Here is a 14,121-nt window from a genome sequence, read left to right on the forward strand (position 1 = left end):
TATAAATGTAAATGTAAATGTAAATATAAATATAGTTAATGAAAATGTTAAATAGTATGGGAGCAGGGACTTCTCTGGGGTGAGAGATGGACAGGCAAATGCTCAATGGCCAGAAACTTTCTAAGAATCAAAAATACTTCAAACAAATCAAAAAGATGATACAGGCTACTTCTGTCAGTCCTGCAGGAGTGGGTTTTACGTGACTATGAATATTCACAGAAAGATTTTTCTTTTTAATGGATCAGGGTATAATATTTTCAGCTCTTAAACAGCGCTGTTTTTCAAGGGTGTTGGAGAGACAGTGGGAATTTGGTTGGTTTGGGTTGCTTTTTTTGTTGGGAGTGGTGGTGGTGGTGGTTTAAGTTTCTTTTTTCAAAGAGAGCAAGCTTTGTCCCTTGGATTTTCTCTTTACAGAGGTGCATTAGCCATAGTAGCTGGGACACCAGGACTAACATTGAGTTGACTTGGGATTTCTTGATAAGAGAAGTTGTTCATGTTGAAGGCTCTGGTCACAGTTTATTTTTCCAGTCCTCAAATATTTTTTTTTCATTATTTTTCTAGGAGTTGTAGTACAAATGGAAAAGCTATTACAAAAGTTAAGAAAACATAGGTCATTACAAAATTTAAGAAAATATAGGTCACAGATACAACCCATAAGTTGTCTTTCATCAGAATACAATTGCTATAGATCTTTTCTGTATCTTCATCATAATGCAGTTGCTGTAGATCTTTCGTATATCTTCATCATAAACTTATATTTGCTGGTAATTTTGCTTGAAATAGCGAGCACCCCAAATGAAAATGGCACCACAGGGTAAAATACTCAGGACAATTGCGATGACTCCTCCTGTACTAATCCCACAGGAGAGTGAGATGGTGGCCAGCTGAGCTCCAGCAAGCAACTTGGGTTCAGAGCATCTTGTTCCTTCAGAGTCTTCAATTTTATCCAGATTCTGCTTGTACCAGGTGATTAAAGCAATATTGGAGCAGGTGCAGTCCAGAGGGTTGTAACTTAAATTGATCACGCAGTGGCCAGCTATGGATGCTAGCTTGTCGCGTGGTACCATACGGATCCTGTTGTGAGCAAAATTGAGATAGATGCCATTGATGTTTGAAAATGCATCTGTGCTGAATGCAATAAGTTTGTTGTGACTCAAATCAACATGCTGCAACTTTCTAAGGCTGTGAAATGCTTGGTGGTCTATTGCTGTCAGTTCACAGGATGATAAAGTTAGTGCCTCTAAATTGGGCAGCTGCTGGAACAGTTTGTCCTTTGGCATGATCCCCAACTCAAAGTTATTTTGACTAAGGTCCAAGAGAATGAGGTTTTCTAGGCCTTGAAAGAGATTCTGAATGCTAGTATTAATGTGAGAGGCAGAAAGGTTGAGCACTTTCAAGAGATGCAGATTTTGGAAAGGACCCTGTAAAGCGTTGGTATGAAGAGGAGTGAAAGCTAGATCCAGCAGCTCCAGGTTAGTACTGTCCTTAATGAGCATGTCTTTGAGGTGGAGCTTTATGTTGTGGCTCAGATTCAGGTATCGAAGACTGCTCAAACCACTCAGCGCTCCGTAGCAGCAGTCAAAGCTTTCAATATGACTCTTACTTAAATCCAGATGTTGAAGGTTTGCCAGTGGCTCCAAACAGCCAGAGCCCAGCTGCAGGACCCGCGAGTTTCCCTTGATGTGGAGGTGGGTGAGGGAGGGGAAGGCAGCAGACCTAATGTCACAGAGGTGCTCAAAGGAGTTGGCGTTGAGAACCAACTCCTCCAGCAAGCTCGTGCTGCTGATGCCTGGGGGCAACGCGCTGATGCCGGTTTGAGTTAGGTCCAGCTTTCGGAACCTCATCAAGCATTGAAACATGTCCACATTTAGGTGTCTGAAGTGCCGTAGCTGCAGATAGAGATCCTTGACAGAGATATTACAGAGGCCTTGTAAAACATTTGGGCTTATGTCAGGTTCCTTTTCCACACCATGAAATGTTCCCAGCCAAAGGGTCTGGGCTGTGGAGTTCTGTATCCCTGCCAGGACTGCAGGGATGTCAGTGCAGCCCCCAAAGTCCAAACTGTAGAAATGGGACTGGAAAGCTCCAGGTTCAATGTATGTAATGTCATTGCTTTTAAAGATGAGAGTTATATTGCTGGTCTTCATCAGAATGCGGACGTCTTCTGCTGTGATTGTTCTTAAGTTGTTCATTTGAAAGTCAAGGTATTTGAGGTTTTGAGTGGGAAAGTTGGGAGGAAGCTGCAGGGAGGAGATGTGGTTGCTGCCCAAGATGAGGGTATCCAAACTGTCCAGATTTGTCATTGGAATAAAGGACATGGTGGTTATTCCTGTCTGCATTAAGACAAGTTGCTTCAAGGACCATGGGCCAGCAAACGCTGTGTCAGACAGAAACAGGAGGAGGTTTCCAGTCAGCACAATTGTCTTCAGCTGCTTGTTGCTGTGAAAGGCACCATCATACACCCAGTTGATCTGACACCTTGAGAAGGGAACAGAAACCAGTATCAATGGCCTGTCTTGCAACTCTCTCAGTATATGTGATAACCCAAACTGCACTCCATATCTGTAAAAACTCATCATCAGCTGCCTTCACCAGGCTAAAAGTGTCTTATCTTTTCTCATGAAACGTGCCTGGTACTGTAAGTTCATATTTAAATACAGGTTCCTGGTAAAAGGAAAAACCTTCCCTGAAACAATGACTATAAACAAGAATTTGTGGAACTCGGGGAGTTTTTAGTGTCCAGCTTAATGAAAGGAAATGAAAATCTCTCTTCCTATAGAAAAAGCTGCACATTTCCAAGGACCAAACCTATCTTTCTCTAGGTTTTAGGAAACAGTATCTTTATAGAAAGGTGAATATACAAATTGCTACAGTGACTTCGCTGTCTTAGCAGCGGTAATATCTGGAAAATGGGTATTTCACCCACTGTCCCGCTGTCATTAGAGAAGAAGCCTAGATACTGCCCTAGTGGATCCACCTCTGCTTAGCAGAAAACCCTTCACCAACTATCTGCAAAGTGCGACTGGTATTTTCCCTGTCAAGGCAGGGAGATGCTGCTGTGGTGTGCTCCAGAAGCCTCCAGCTCTGGCAGCAGCAGAGACCTTCACCAATGTGAGGTTAGGATGCTCCTTCCATACCTCGTTAAATCCAAGTATAGAAGAGATTTCAGCTCAGAGAAGGTTGAATTCTGGAGGGAAGGGAGCATGTTGAAGCTGAAGTCGAGGATTTCTGTTGTGACAGGTAGTTTTTCAGGAATCTCCCTCAGTGCTAAACCTTCACAGCTATAGCTTTTATTTACTGTAATCTGTGGAAAATACATAGTGAAAGTAAAAGACTTATGCAATGTGATTATAAATATGAAATTATGGCAATTGAAAACAATAAAATACAAAATTAGTTTAAAATTATTTTAAAATGTAGCAGCCAGAACCTTGAGAAGCCTCAGTGCAGACTTGCTGTGTTCAACCCTGGTTTCTTGCGTGTCTGTTTTTTGAACAAATGTCTTGAATGTCTCCTGCACTAATTTGACGTGTGTCTTATCTGTAGTATTTTCTTATCAAAGTTAGCACATAGGAGGATTGCTTCCTTTTCTGTATGAATTATTAATCCCTAAGAAAAAATCCCCACAAGGTACATTTAAATTCTGAATTTTGTGAGAATTGTAACAAAGCTTATTCTTAGAGAAGTCTGAAGAAAACCTTGCAGAAAGGAGGTAAAAAAGAGCAGGTCTAGGAATGTTTCTAGAAGGAATATGTCCAAATTAATTGGATCTGAACTGCAGTTACACGCTGCAGTGAGAGGATGAGTGGAAGGTTTAGCTCAGACTATACAAAAGTCATACCTGCTAGGCCAAGCCTTTAATATTTCTATGAAGGCTTTTCAGTTTAACTGAAAATAAATCAATCTATTATACAGAGATGTCTACTTTGTGGATCCTAGGGAAATTCACTACCTGACCTGGAATTGCCTGAGAGTCAACCAGAGCCTGGGACTATGGCGTACAGGGAAGTGCCACCCCAAAGTTGCCTGCTGCACTGCTCGAGGTGGTGGCGATGCTCAGAGCATCGTCCCAGCTGCCAAGACATGATGAGTAGAGTGGGCACAGCCCCCTGCTCACCCAGCGCTGCACCTAGAGGGCAAGGGGATGGCTTGTCCTGGGTGGCCACAGGGACAGCCTCAGAGGATCAGGCTTGCTGGAGCTGCTGCAGCTTGCAGGAAGCTTGGAGATGTTCTGCTTACTGGGAAGTAAACACATGTATTGCACGGTTAACTAGTGTGACTGTTTTAATTACGTTCAAAACTACAATATCAGCCAGAGAGAAGTAAGCACAGGTGGCAGTGGGTTGTCCAGACAGAAATGCCCTGAAACCTGGGGTCCATGACAAACAAGGGACGGTGCAGGTGTGTACCCCGTGGGGCCGAAGGACATGGCCCCTGGGGTTTTGGTTGAGGTGCGTATGCATGGGCTCTGGGGAGCTGTGCACGGGATTTGGGGTTTTTGCTTCATGTAGAGTAGTGAGTGAGACCAAACCACATCTCTGCCCATCTGTGGCTTAGGAGAGGCAGGCAGGCAGTGATGGCACTCAGTAGTCTTGCAGGAGAGGAAAGAAGGGCAGTATTCATTGCAAGTCACTTTCTTCCTTTTCTTTAAGAAGAAGCCCTGTAACTGGAGGGTGCCAGGGGAGTTTCACAGTCCTGCACTGCTGCAGGCAGCCCAGCCTGGAGGGCAGGGGCAGAGAGGTGGTGGCAGTGAAGCTGGGGGAAGTAGAAAGTGACTTGTCACAACAAAATGCCTGGTGTGAGTGGGGAGTGCAACTTCTCCACCGTCCTGCTACCCACCCTGGCATGCTGGGTCCCAGCTGGAGCTCAGTGCCAGGCAGATGGCGCTGGGGATGGCAGTGGCAGGGAGGGATGAGTCAGTGCTGCCTGTGGCTGAGCCACACGTGTGCAGGTGCTTGCCATGGCCTGGGTTGGAGAGAGCCAGTCTGATGCCTGCTGTAACAACACACAGCCAAAGCATGGGGACTCAGATCCAGTCTAGAAGCACCAAAATGACACTGTGCTGTTATCTACATAAATGACAAAATACTAACTTAGAAAAGCTGATAACATTCAGTACTGATAAGTGAAGAGGAACACGTGGAGCTGACTGCTGCAGAATGCTCTTCAGTCAGATAAAAAATATTTGCCTATCACTATAAATGAGAGTAGTGCGTAAGTTTTATCATTCAAATAAAACTGTGTAAGGAACCTTTCTCCATATACATTGGGGCATGGAGTGGCTCTCACAGGTTGCTGAGGAGCAGCCATCCTGTGGGGGATCCTGCTGTGCAGCTCTGAGTGCTTGGGGATTTGTAAGTTTAATTCAGTGAGGAATTTGCTATCGGCCCCAAACATGTGCTGCATAGGACTGGATTTCCACTGTTCTTCTTCCCTGAACCAAAATCCCTGCCCTTTTTTGCTTTGTCTCCCACTTAGAAAAGAAAACAAAAGAAAAATCTTATGGATCAGCCTTCTCTCCTACCCCTGGAGAAACCTTGGTACTTTCTTACTGTTCTCATGTGGTATCACACTGACCTAATGGCAAATAGAGACACAATTATCTCACCACTGTGTGCAAATTCCTGAGTGGAGAGCGCAGCACAAGAGGCAGAATCCTCCTATCTGTCCTCTGTCTGGTTTTGTTTCCTGATAAACAACTCTGTGAAACTTTATCGCCTGATGAGCTCTCTGGGAGGTGAAGTGCGACACTGTTTTGATGAGCTCTCAAGGTTCCCAGAAATGGGAGAGAGTGTGAGGGTGCACGATGTGTGGGTGCAAGGAAGAGGAGCAAGAGGCAGGACAGTAACTGATATCCCTGCACACATCTGCCATATGTCTCTGACAAAGGCCTTCAGAGCCCCCTGAGAGAAATCCCTTGGGAACTGAGAACAGTCAGAGGTCATCAGGCAAGTATTTACCAGAGACCGTACGCACCGGTGGCGGTCACTCACCTCCACGCACATTGTCCCTGCGATGCTGGATGCTTCGCAGCTAATGCAGGCGAGTGCTGTGAAAGTCAGAAGATGCAAATCACAGGCCATTACAGAGAGAGGAGAGTTGCCAAAATGGATGATCTTGTGCTATCTTTCCTTAATGAAAACAAGATCGAGCAGCAAAGGTCAGACAGACTGGGCAAGTCAGCCAGAAAGCACGTTGTAAGGAAAATAAATGCTTGCCGAACCTCCCGAGATCAGTGTGAGAAAAACAGTCATTTCAGAGTGAAAGGGGAACTTCCCTGCTTTAAATATAGTCAAATTACTGTGCACTTTCCTGGGGCAGAAGAAATTTTTAAAACATGGAAACTGAGGGAAATTGGTCTTTATTCTCATGTAGAGTGAAATGTCTCCACTAAGTACGGGGTATTTCAGTGTGAAATAGAAGACAGAGCAAGAAAAGGGCAGATGAGAATACACCATCCCACAAAAGGGCAATCCAAAGCACTGGAAGATTTGAGTTGAACAAAATTTGATACATCACTTATGAAAATCATAAAAAAAATTGTACAACAACTGAAATACAGGCACAGGCTCTGTGCCTATATTGCTGCAAAAAGAATTGCAATGCTGAAATCTACTTCCCTCAGTAGAAGAAGTAAAGCTGAAAAATAATAGTTTAATGTGAAAATGAACTCTTTTCCTCTTGTGTTTATATTAGGGGCAATGATCAGTTTTCTGGAGGGTGACAACATTTCTAACCATCTCTAAAATGGACATGTGTTTGGCAGCTGCAGAAAGGAGGGGTCCTATGCCAGCTGGACAAAGGCTGGTTGTAGAATCATAGAACAATTCAGTTTGGAAAATATCCTTGGGATCATTGAGTCCAACCATTAACCTTACTCTATAAAATTCACTCCTAAACCATATCCCCCAACACCACATCTAAATGGCCTTTAAACACATCCATGGGTGGTGACTCAACCACCTTCCTGGGCAGCCTATTCCAATGTCTGACTACTCTTTCTGTGAATTTTTTTTTTCTAATGTCAAATCTAAACCTACCCTGTTGCAGTTTGAAGCCATTCCCTCTTGTTCTATCACTAATTACCTGTAAGAAGAGACCAGCACCGACCTCTCTACAATGTAGAGAGTGATGATGTCTTGCCTCAGATTCCTCTTCTTCAAACTAAACAGACCCAGCTCCTTCAATCATTGTTCATAAGATTTATTCTCCAGGCCCTTCACCAGCTTCGTTACTCTCCTCTGCACTCACTCCAGCACCTCAACATCTCTCTTGTGTTGAGGTTTCCAAAACTGGACAAAATTATTCTTATTGCCCAGGATGGTGTTGAGCGCCGCCTCTAGCAAGGCAGCTCAATCTGTCTTTTTTCTTTTTTCCCTTTTCTTAAATGGCTGGGTTATTATCTGGACAACTTTGTTCTCAGCAAGCTTAAGCAGCATTCTTTCTTCACCACCTAGTAGAGAAAGGCAGGATGAAAACACATCAGATTTAGCAACATGCCCCGGGATGATGGGGAGAGGCTGGACAGGCTGAACGGTGGAGGTGATCCAGCCCCGGTGACATGATCTGTGAAGCACCAAGCAATCAAGATTCCATCTGGAGAACATCAAGTTCAACATGCAGGAAAATGGAGACATCTGGGCTTCTCTAGTGCCAAGGATGTGCACAAAAGCTGTGGCTTCAATTCTGATATAATATATGAAGGCTGTGGCTGCACTGGTAGCTGGAGCTGATGTGTCTCTTGGGATGTGCTCATCTCTTGAGGTGTCTGGGGAGAGAGAAGCAATCAAACGTGGTGGGAGCAAAGCTTAAAATTCAATTCAGAGGTCACTCCACTTTTCATCTTCACGTAAAACTTTCATGTTGGCTGTTGGGGCTGGTGGGCACAGAGAGGTCAAAGCACAGTGCCCTGCAGCTGTGTTTATCTCATGCTAGGATGCTTCCCTGCAGATACGATTTGGATTTTATTTTTTTCTTCCCTCCTTTATTTTTAAAGTACAAAGGAAAATAACTCCTCTGAACGACCAGCTGAAAAGCTCATTCCACATCTCACTAGCAGATCTGCTTCTTTTGCAACCAGCTCCACATTTGCTGGAAATCCTGCTCACCCTGCAGCTGACAGCAGAAACTTCAGAGGGGTTTGTTTGGGATGCTTTCTCCTTGTTTACTGTCACTTTCCATGCTAATGTTCAAATGCCAAGGCTTGCTGTGTCACTTTCATACAGGCTGTGCCTTCTGAGCATGCCGCAGCTTGGACTCGCACCTTGTGTCTTGTTTCTGGCAGGCTACAGGCCCTGGCACTGTGGATGCACCCTCAAACCGCCCCTACCAGAAACCTCCAATTTGACATGAATGTATTTTTTTGTGAGAAATGTCCTTTGAATCAGGAAGGGATATCAACCAGAGTTAATCCTGCAGTTCAGTGAAGTATATTATTATGTGTCGTGGAATTTATGTGTGATGTAACGAAGTAGAAATAACTCCAAAGTGGTTTATTTTGGTGTGTTTGCTGGTTTTTTTTTTGGGGGGGTGAGGGCTCTTTTTTGAGGAAACAGGAAGCCTTGTGATGCAAATAATGAATTCCAGGGCCTGCTTCAATTTCATAATTAAGAATTCATTATGAAATTGGTATCATGTGACTGAAATTCCTTTTCTCATCCATGTGCACAAGCAATTGCTGAGCTTAGTAGAAATGACTAATGATTAGAGATATTTGAATTATTCATTACGTGTGCCTATCTGATGAATTTAGCTCTTTTTGCTTGCAAAGCAAAATGAGGAGGGATAAAAATTGATGGCCATAATTAGTGGGAGTAGGTTTTGGTGCTGGCAGGGACCTTGCTATGGGTACCTGCAGTGGGTGAGGGCTGGGCAGGCTGCAGCTGCAGACTGATTCACCTCTTGTGTTAAACAGGGAGTACTCATTTTCTGCATGCTGGTGTTTGCTGTTCCCGAGTGCCAGGTGGATCCTTCCTCCACCACTGTCTTCAGGGGAGCTGTCACACCACAGGGTTTGCTGGGAGAGACCCTTCATGAGCATTTTTCTGCTGACAATTTTGATTTCTCTATGCTTGGCTGAAAACTCTTCCTGCTCTGATGATGGGAAACTTAGGAGCATGCAAACACCAGTGGTAATAACTGGCCTTAGCATGGCATTGTTTGTTGCTGAGCACTTGTGAGATGCTGAATGCTGCAGAGGGCTGAGCACATGAGCCCCTTTGCAATGCCCATCCCATACCATGCCACCCCATAAACTAGTCACCCTGCCCTGCAATCAAAAAATCCTCTGGAGAGGGGTGTGCATCCCCCAGAGGTCCTCCATTTTAAACTGATTTCTGAGCTAGGCAGGAGGAAAAGCTCATGAGGCTCACCAAAATGTGGTGAGTCACCCACAGTGTGTGCCCATGGGCAATGGCTCCTCCACTACTTAAAAATCACCAGCCATGTGGTGTTGGCCCTAGAGGGGACCACAATGGTAAAGGGCTGGTGTGTTCCTCAGCCCAGCCAAGTGGCTCAGACCTGGACATCATATAGGCTGTTGGCACAACATCACAGGATGTCAATTCCCATCCCCTCCACAAGAAAGGTGTGTTCCGTCTCTGAGTAGGATTCATTTAAATGATTGCTTTAAATGCTGGATGTCAGGAGCTCACACCAGGGTTTGCCTAGAAGCAGTAGGATTTGGGCTGTGGCTGTTCCCCTACTGCAGCCATGTCATTGTTCTGAGAGGAGGCAGAGCAGCTGAGGAGGACCAGGGCCACCTGCCCTGCCCCAAACCCACATTTTCCGGCAGGAAGACCTGCATGGGCTCTGCTGACAAGGCAGAAGGTAGGGCAGGCTCAGGAAAAGATGATTGTAGAATCACAGAAACATAGAATGGTTAAGGTTGGAAGGGACCTTGAAGATCATCTGGTTCCAACCCCCCAGGTCTCCAGGGACACCTCTCTCCCACTAGACCAAGTTGCTCTGAGAGAAAGACAAAAACAAGGTAATGTTAGCAAGAGCATAAATCACCCGCAGGGAGAAAAAGCTGCCATAAAAATGCCAGCTTTTACCAAACTTTATGCGAAACGCCTCTACTTCATGCTGCAGTAATTGATCTTTCTGAAACCCTAAGTGATGGCAGGAGACAGCAGCCAGATATGCTCTCCAGGTCACGCTCTCCATGTACATGAGCCATGTCCCTTTGCCTACGCTCAGGGGTGATGGGCACACAAGAGGGACAGGAGATGCAGGACAGTGCCTGTGATGCCCGGCACAGCTAGGAACGAGCCTATCTGGTTTGTGTTTCAGGCAGCTGGGGCCAGGCTGCAGCATCCCTCTGCCCCAGAGATTCCTCTTTCTTTAATTTGCTTCTGCTCCTTGGTGGAGGACCAGACAAACAGCTTCTGTCCTCTGGCATTGATGATTAAGGCTGATGCTGAAAGCAGGACAGAGATTTAATCTAGAATTTCCTTGACTTGAGCAAACCTCTGGCATAGGTAGTGGCATAGATGCCCCTTGAAAAAAGAGAGAGAATGTGACCAGGTTTGTGATGTGAGCACTCTATGTAGAACTTTCCCCAAAAAGTAAAGTGAGAGCTCCTCTGGACACTTCTCTGTGGATGGGGTGTTCTCGTGTGGATTTTATTTGAGGCAGCCTTCTAAAGAATTGATGGTGAAGGTGCTCAGCCATGGTGCTGCTGCGGCACCAGGTCCTGTAGCTCTTGGCTTTGGAAAGCCTGTTGGGTTTGTGTCTGGTAGGGTTTGGGTAGTAGGGGGCTAGGAGGCTGGCTCCTGTTAGAAGCTGCTAGAACCTCTCCTTGGCTACAAGGCATAACCCACTCTGGCTAAGGCCAAGCTAATCAGCACCTCTGCAATAAACATATTTAAGAGCAAAAAACCTGCTGGGCTAGTTCTTTTGTGTTGGGGAATTTGTTTGGGAGAGAAGGGACAGGTGAGAGTAACAACCATGAGGACACCAAGGTCCGTGAGGAAGGAGGGGGGAAAAGGGCACTGTAACAGAGGTTCTACTGCAGCCCATGGTGACATGGAAGCCTGAACCCCTGCAGCCCCAGGAGATTGACAATGGAGCAGAATCTCATCTGCAGCCCTTGGACCATCCCACGCCAGAGCAGAGGACTTCAACCAAAGCATACTGTGACTTTGAGGGAAGCCTGTGCTGGAGCAATCTGTTGCCAGGACAATGGCAACCCAAGGGAGGCACGTGTGCTGGAGCAGTTTGTGAGGAGCCCACAGCTCCATAGAAGGACTCATGGTGGAGAAGTTTGTGGAGCACTGTCTCCCATGAGAAGGATTCCATATTGGAGCAGTGGAAGACTGCAATGAGTCCTCTTCCTGAGGAGGAAGGAGCAGCAGAGACAAAGAGTGACTGACTGACCATAACCCTCATTACCTGCTTCCCAACTAATAGACAGGGAGAAGGTAGAAAATCAGGAATAGAGCTGAACTCAGATAGAAGGGCAAGGTGGGCGAAGCTATTTTTAAGATTTCATTATATTTTCTCATTTTCCTACTCTCTGATTGGTAAATTTGTGGTTGTTTTGTTGTTTAAATTAATGTTTTCTCCACAAGTGGACTCTATTTAGGACAAGTGGAAACGTCCTCCGGTGACACCAGGGGAGGTGTAGATTGGATATTAGGAAAATTTCTTTACTGAAAGAGTCGTGAAGCACTGGAACTGGCTGCCCAGGCAAGTGGTAGAGTCACCATTCCTGAAGACATTTACAAAAGGTGTAGGTGTGGCAGTTTGGGACATGGTTTAGTGGTCATGTGATGTTGGGTTGATGAGTGGACTTGATGTTCTTAGAGATCTTTTCCAACCTTAATGATTCTACATTTCTACGATTATATTTTTTGTCCTTGACCATAACTGGTGAGTGAGCCCTTCCTGTCCTTAATCTACACCGTTGAGGCTTTTGTTGTATTTTCTCTTCCCCATCCCAAAAAAAGGAGAGGGTTAGGACTGAGTGAGAAGTTGCATGGATCTTTGTTGCCAGCTGGGTGAGCTCAAAACATGAGAGAGGGACATTGGTGCTATTATTTTAGTAAGTGGGCTGAACAAACGTACAGCTGCTGATGGCAGCTTACTAGCGACCAGGGGGACGCCGGGCTTCCTGGCCTCCGCGCCTGCATCCTGCGCCCTGTCTGCCAGCCAGGAAGCTGTGTGAAATCCTATCGAATGCAAACCAAAAATAGTCAGAACAAAGGCGTTATATGGGAAGGAAACTGCTGACAGGAACAAGCAACTGATTAATTACTGAAGTCTTGTACATCCATATTCCATCTGCAAAGGAGGAACATCTCCTATATTCTCCTGCAGATACTGTTTCTCTAAAACTACCATTGTTGTGCTGTCCTCCCTGAGCAGCTTGTGAATTTTCAAAAATTCAGGAGGTGTTTTGAGTATCTTGGAGCTGGAGCCGACTGTTACTCTCTGAAACACCTGTAAGACCTTTCTGTGTCTCAAAAATGTAACCTTTCTTCCCTGCTAAGCAAGTAAATACCCTGTATTCTCATTCCCCGTGGGTTGTATCAGCACTGTAAAGCCAAGAAAAAATGCAGATTTCAATGAATAGTAACACAGCATTCTTCCTGTCTCCAGACAATACAGGATCTGACAAATTGGGCAGTGCAACTTGCGCATGCAAGATTTTGACTGATGAGAGAGAAATCTGGTTGCATTTGTAAGTCTGACTTGAGTAGCAAGCAAAAAAATCAAAATTAAACCCCTCCTGATCTTCTCCTTTCCACAGCTGGTTTCTATCAGGTGTAGCTTTCATGGATTTGGGGAAAAAGAGCCTCCCAGCCCTTCATGGAGAGGCTGGACTGATCCCTGGGAGTCACATTTGTGTTGGAATTGGTTCGCTTTGGCTGTCTGCAGTTATTAACCTTGCAGTGGGAGGAAACTGCGCAGAGATAAAAGAAAAAGCAAAACTGAGGGAGCCGGTGTGAGTTCAGGCTATTTAAAGAACTTTTGGCACAAAGGCTTTGAAATAACAAAAGAGCATCTTAAAAGGAAGTCGTGTTGCTAAGCGACATTAATTGCCATGTATAGAGCTCCAGGAAGAGAGAAGAGAAACCTCTACCCCCACTTTAAGTAGGAAATGCCAATGAGGAGCACCCAGGCGCCATAGCTGTGTCCCAAGTGGGTTGGAAGTGTTCCAAGTTAAGTCCCAACTAAAAATGTTTCCATAACCCTTTGATGCAGGGTGGCCACAGGTGACACTGTGTGGGCAGGTAAGAGCCACCTCTCCTCCTCTACCCGGGAGTTTTGAGAGTGCCAAAATGAGCAAGAGGTTGTACCTCAGTTCAGGTGGGTGAGAATAGGGAGAGAAACTCAAAAGTGCTATGACAAGGCAGAAAAACACAGGCTGTGCTCAGCCAGGTGGATTGTAAATCTGAAATTATGTCTCCGCACGGTTTTGACCGCTTCAGTTCACTTCTCAAGTTTCTTTCCTTTCTCTCCCATTCACATTAACACAGTCTTACCTATTCATTTTCCACTGGCAGTCTTTGCCTGATGAGCATCCACGCAGCTACTGGTTGTGACTGCGTGGGTAGTAAAAAGGTAAAATGCTTACTGCTCCAGTCAGGAATATGTCAATGCCCTAAATATACTTCGTGACACGGTAACATTTGCTCCTTTGTCCTCACCATGCTTCAAAGACACGTCTCTGAATTCCCTATCCTCACAGCTACCTTGCCTTTCTAACCACATGTGAATCCTTGACCAATGTGGTTCACTGATGGGAGAACAAGCCCACCTCACTGCTAAAATTCAGGTTTCTGTTCTCAGTGTGGCTTCTGGGAGCCGAGCTGTGGCTGGGTGCTCCTAGTGAGCTATTTCTACCAGACTGCTTTGAAAAGGGAAGTTCTTACCACTCAGATGGTTTAACGATGTGGAAATGAGTCGAGTGGTCCTACCCATGCAAAGTGATTCTGCAGTGACCCTTGTCTGGCCACTGGCCTCAGCAGACAGCAATGACCTAGAGCCATAGGTCATTTCTTCCATTAGATACTCCACAAATCCCACGTGCTTTAACATCTGCTTTCATATGAAGTTTCTCTTTTTATATATACACCAGATACCTAGTCCCTGTTTGCAAAAGTACGGGCAAAG

At 45.4% G+C, this 14,121-nt stretch overlaps 1 protein-coding gene across 1 annotated transcript; it reads right to left on the reverse strand.

Annotated features, from left to right (window-relative positions):
- Positions 1 to 752: 752 nt before the first annotated feature.
- CD180 (CD180 molecule) lies at positions 753 to 6,083 on the reverse strand. The gene is made up of 3 exons (XM_009877735.1): positions 5,994 to 6,083; positions 3,138 to 3,304; positions 753 to 2,478 (listed from the first exon to the last, which is right to left on the reverse strand). The coding sequence occupies exons 1-3, from the start codon at positions 6,081 to 6,083 to the stop codon at positions 753 to 755; spliced, it is 1,983 nt and encodes a 660-aa protein (XP_009876037.1).
- Positions 6,084 to 14,121: the final 8,038 nt, after the last annotated feature.

This window comes from Apaloderma vittatum, unplaced genomic scaffold, assembly GCF_000703405.1.
Source record: "Apaloderma vittatum isolate BGI_N311 unplaced genomic scaffold, ASM70340v1 scaffold23231, whole genome shotgun sequence".
Lineage (NCBI taxonomy): Eukaryota > Metazoa > Chordata > Aves > Trogoniformes > Trogonidae > Apaloderma > Apaloderma vittatum.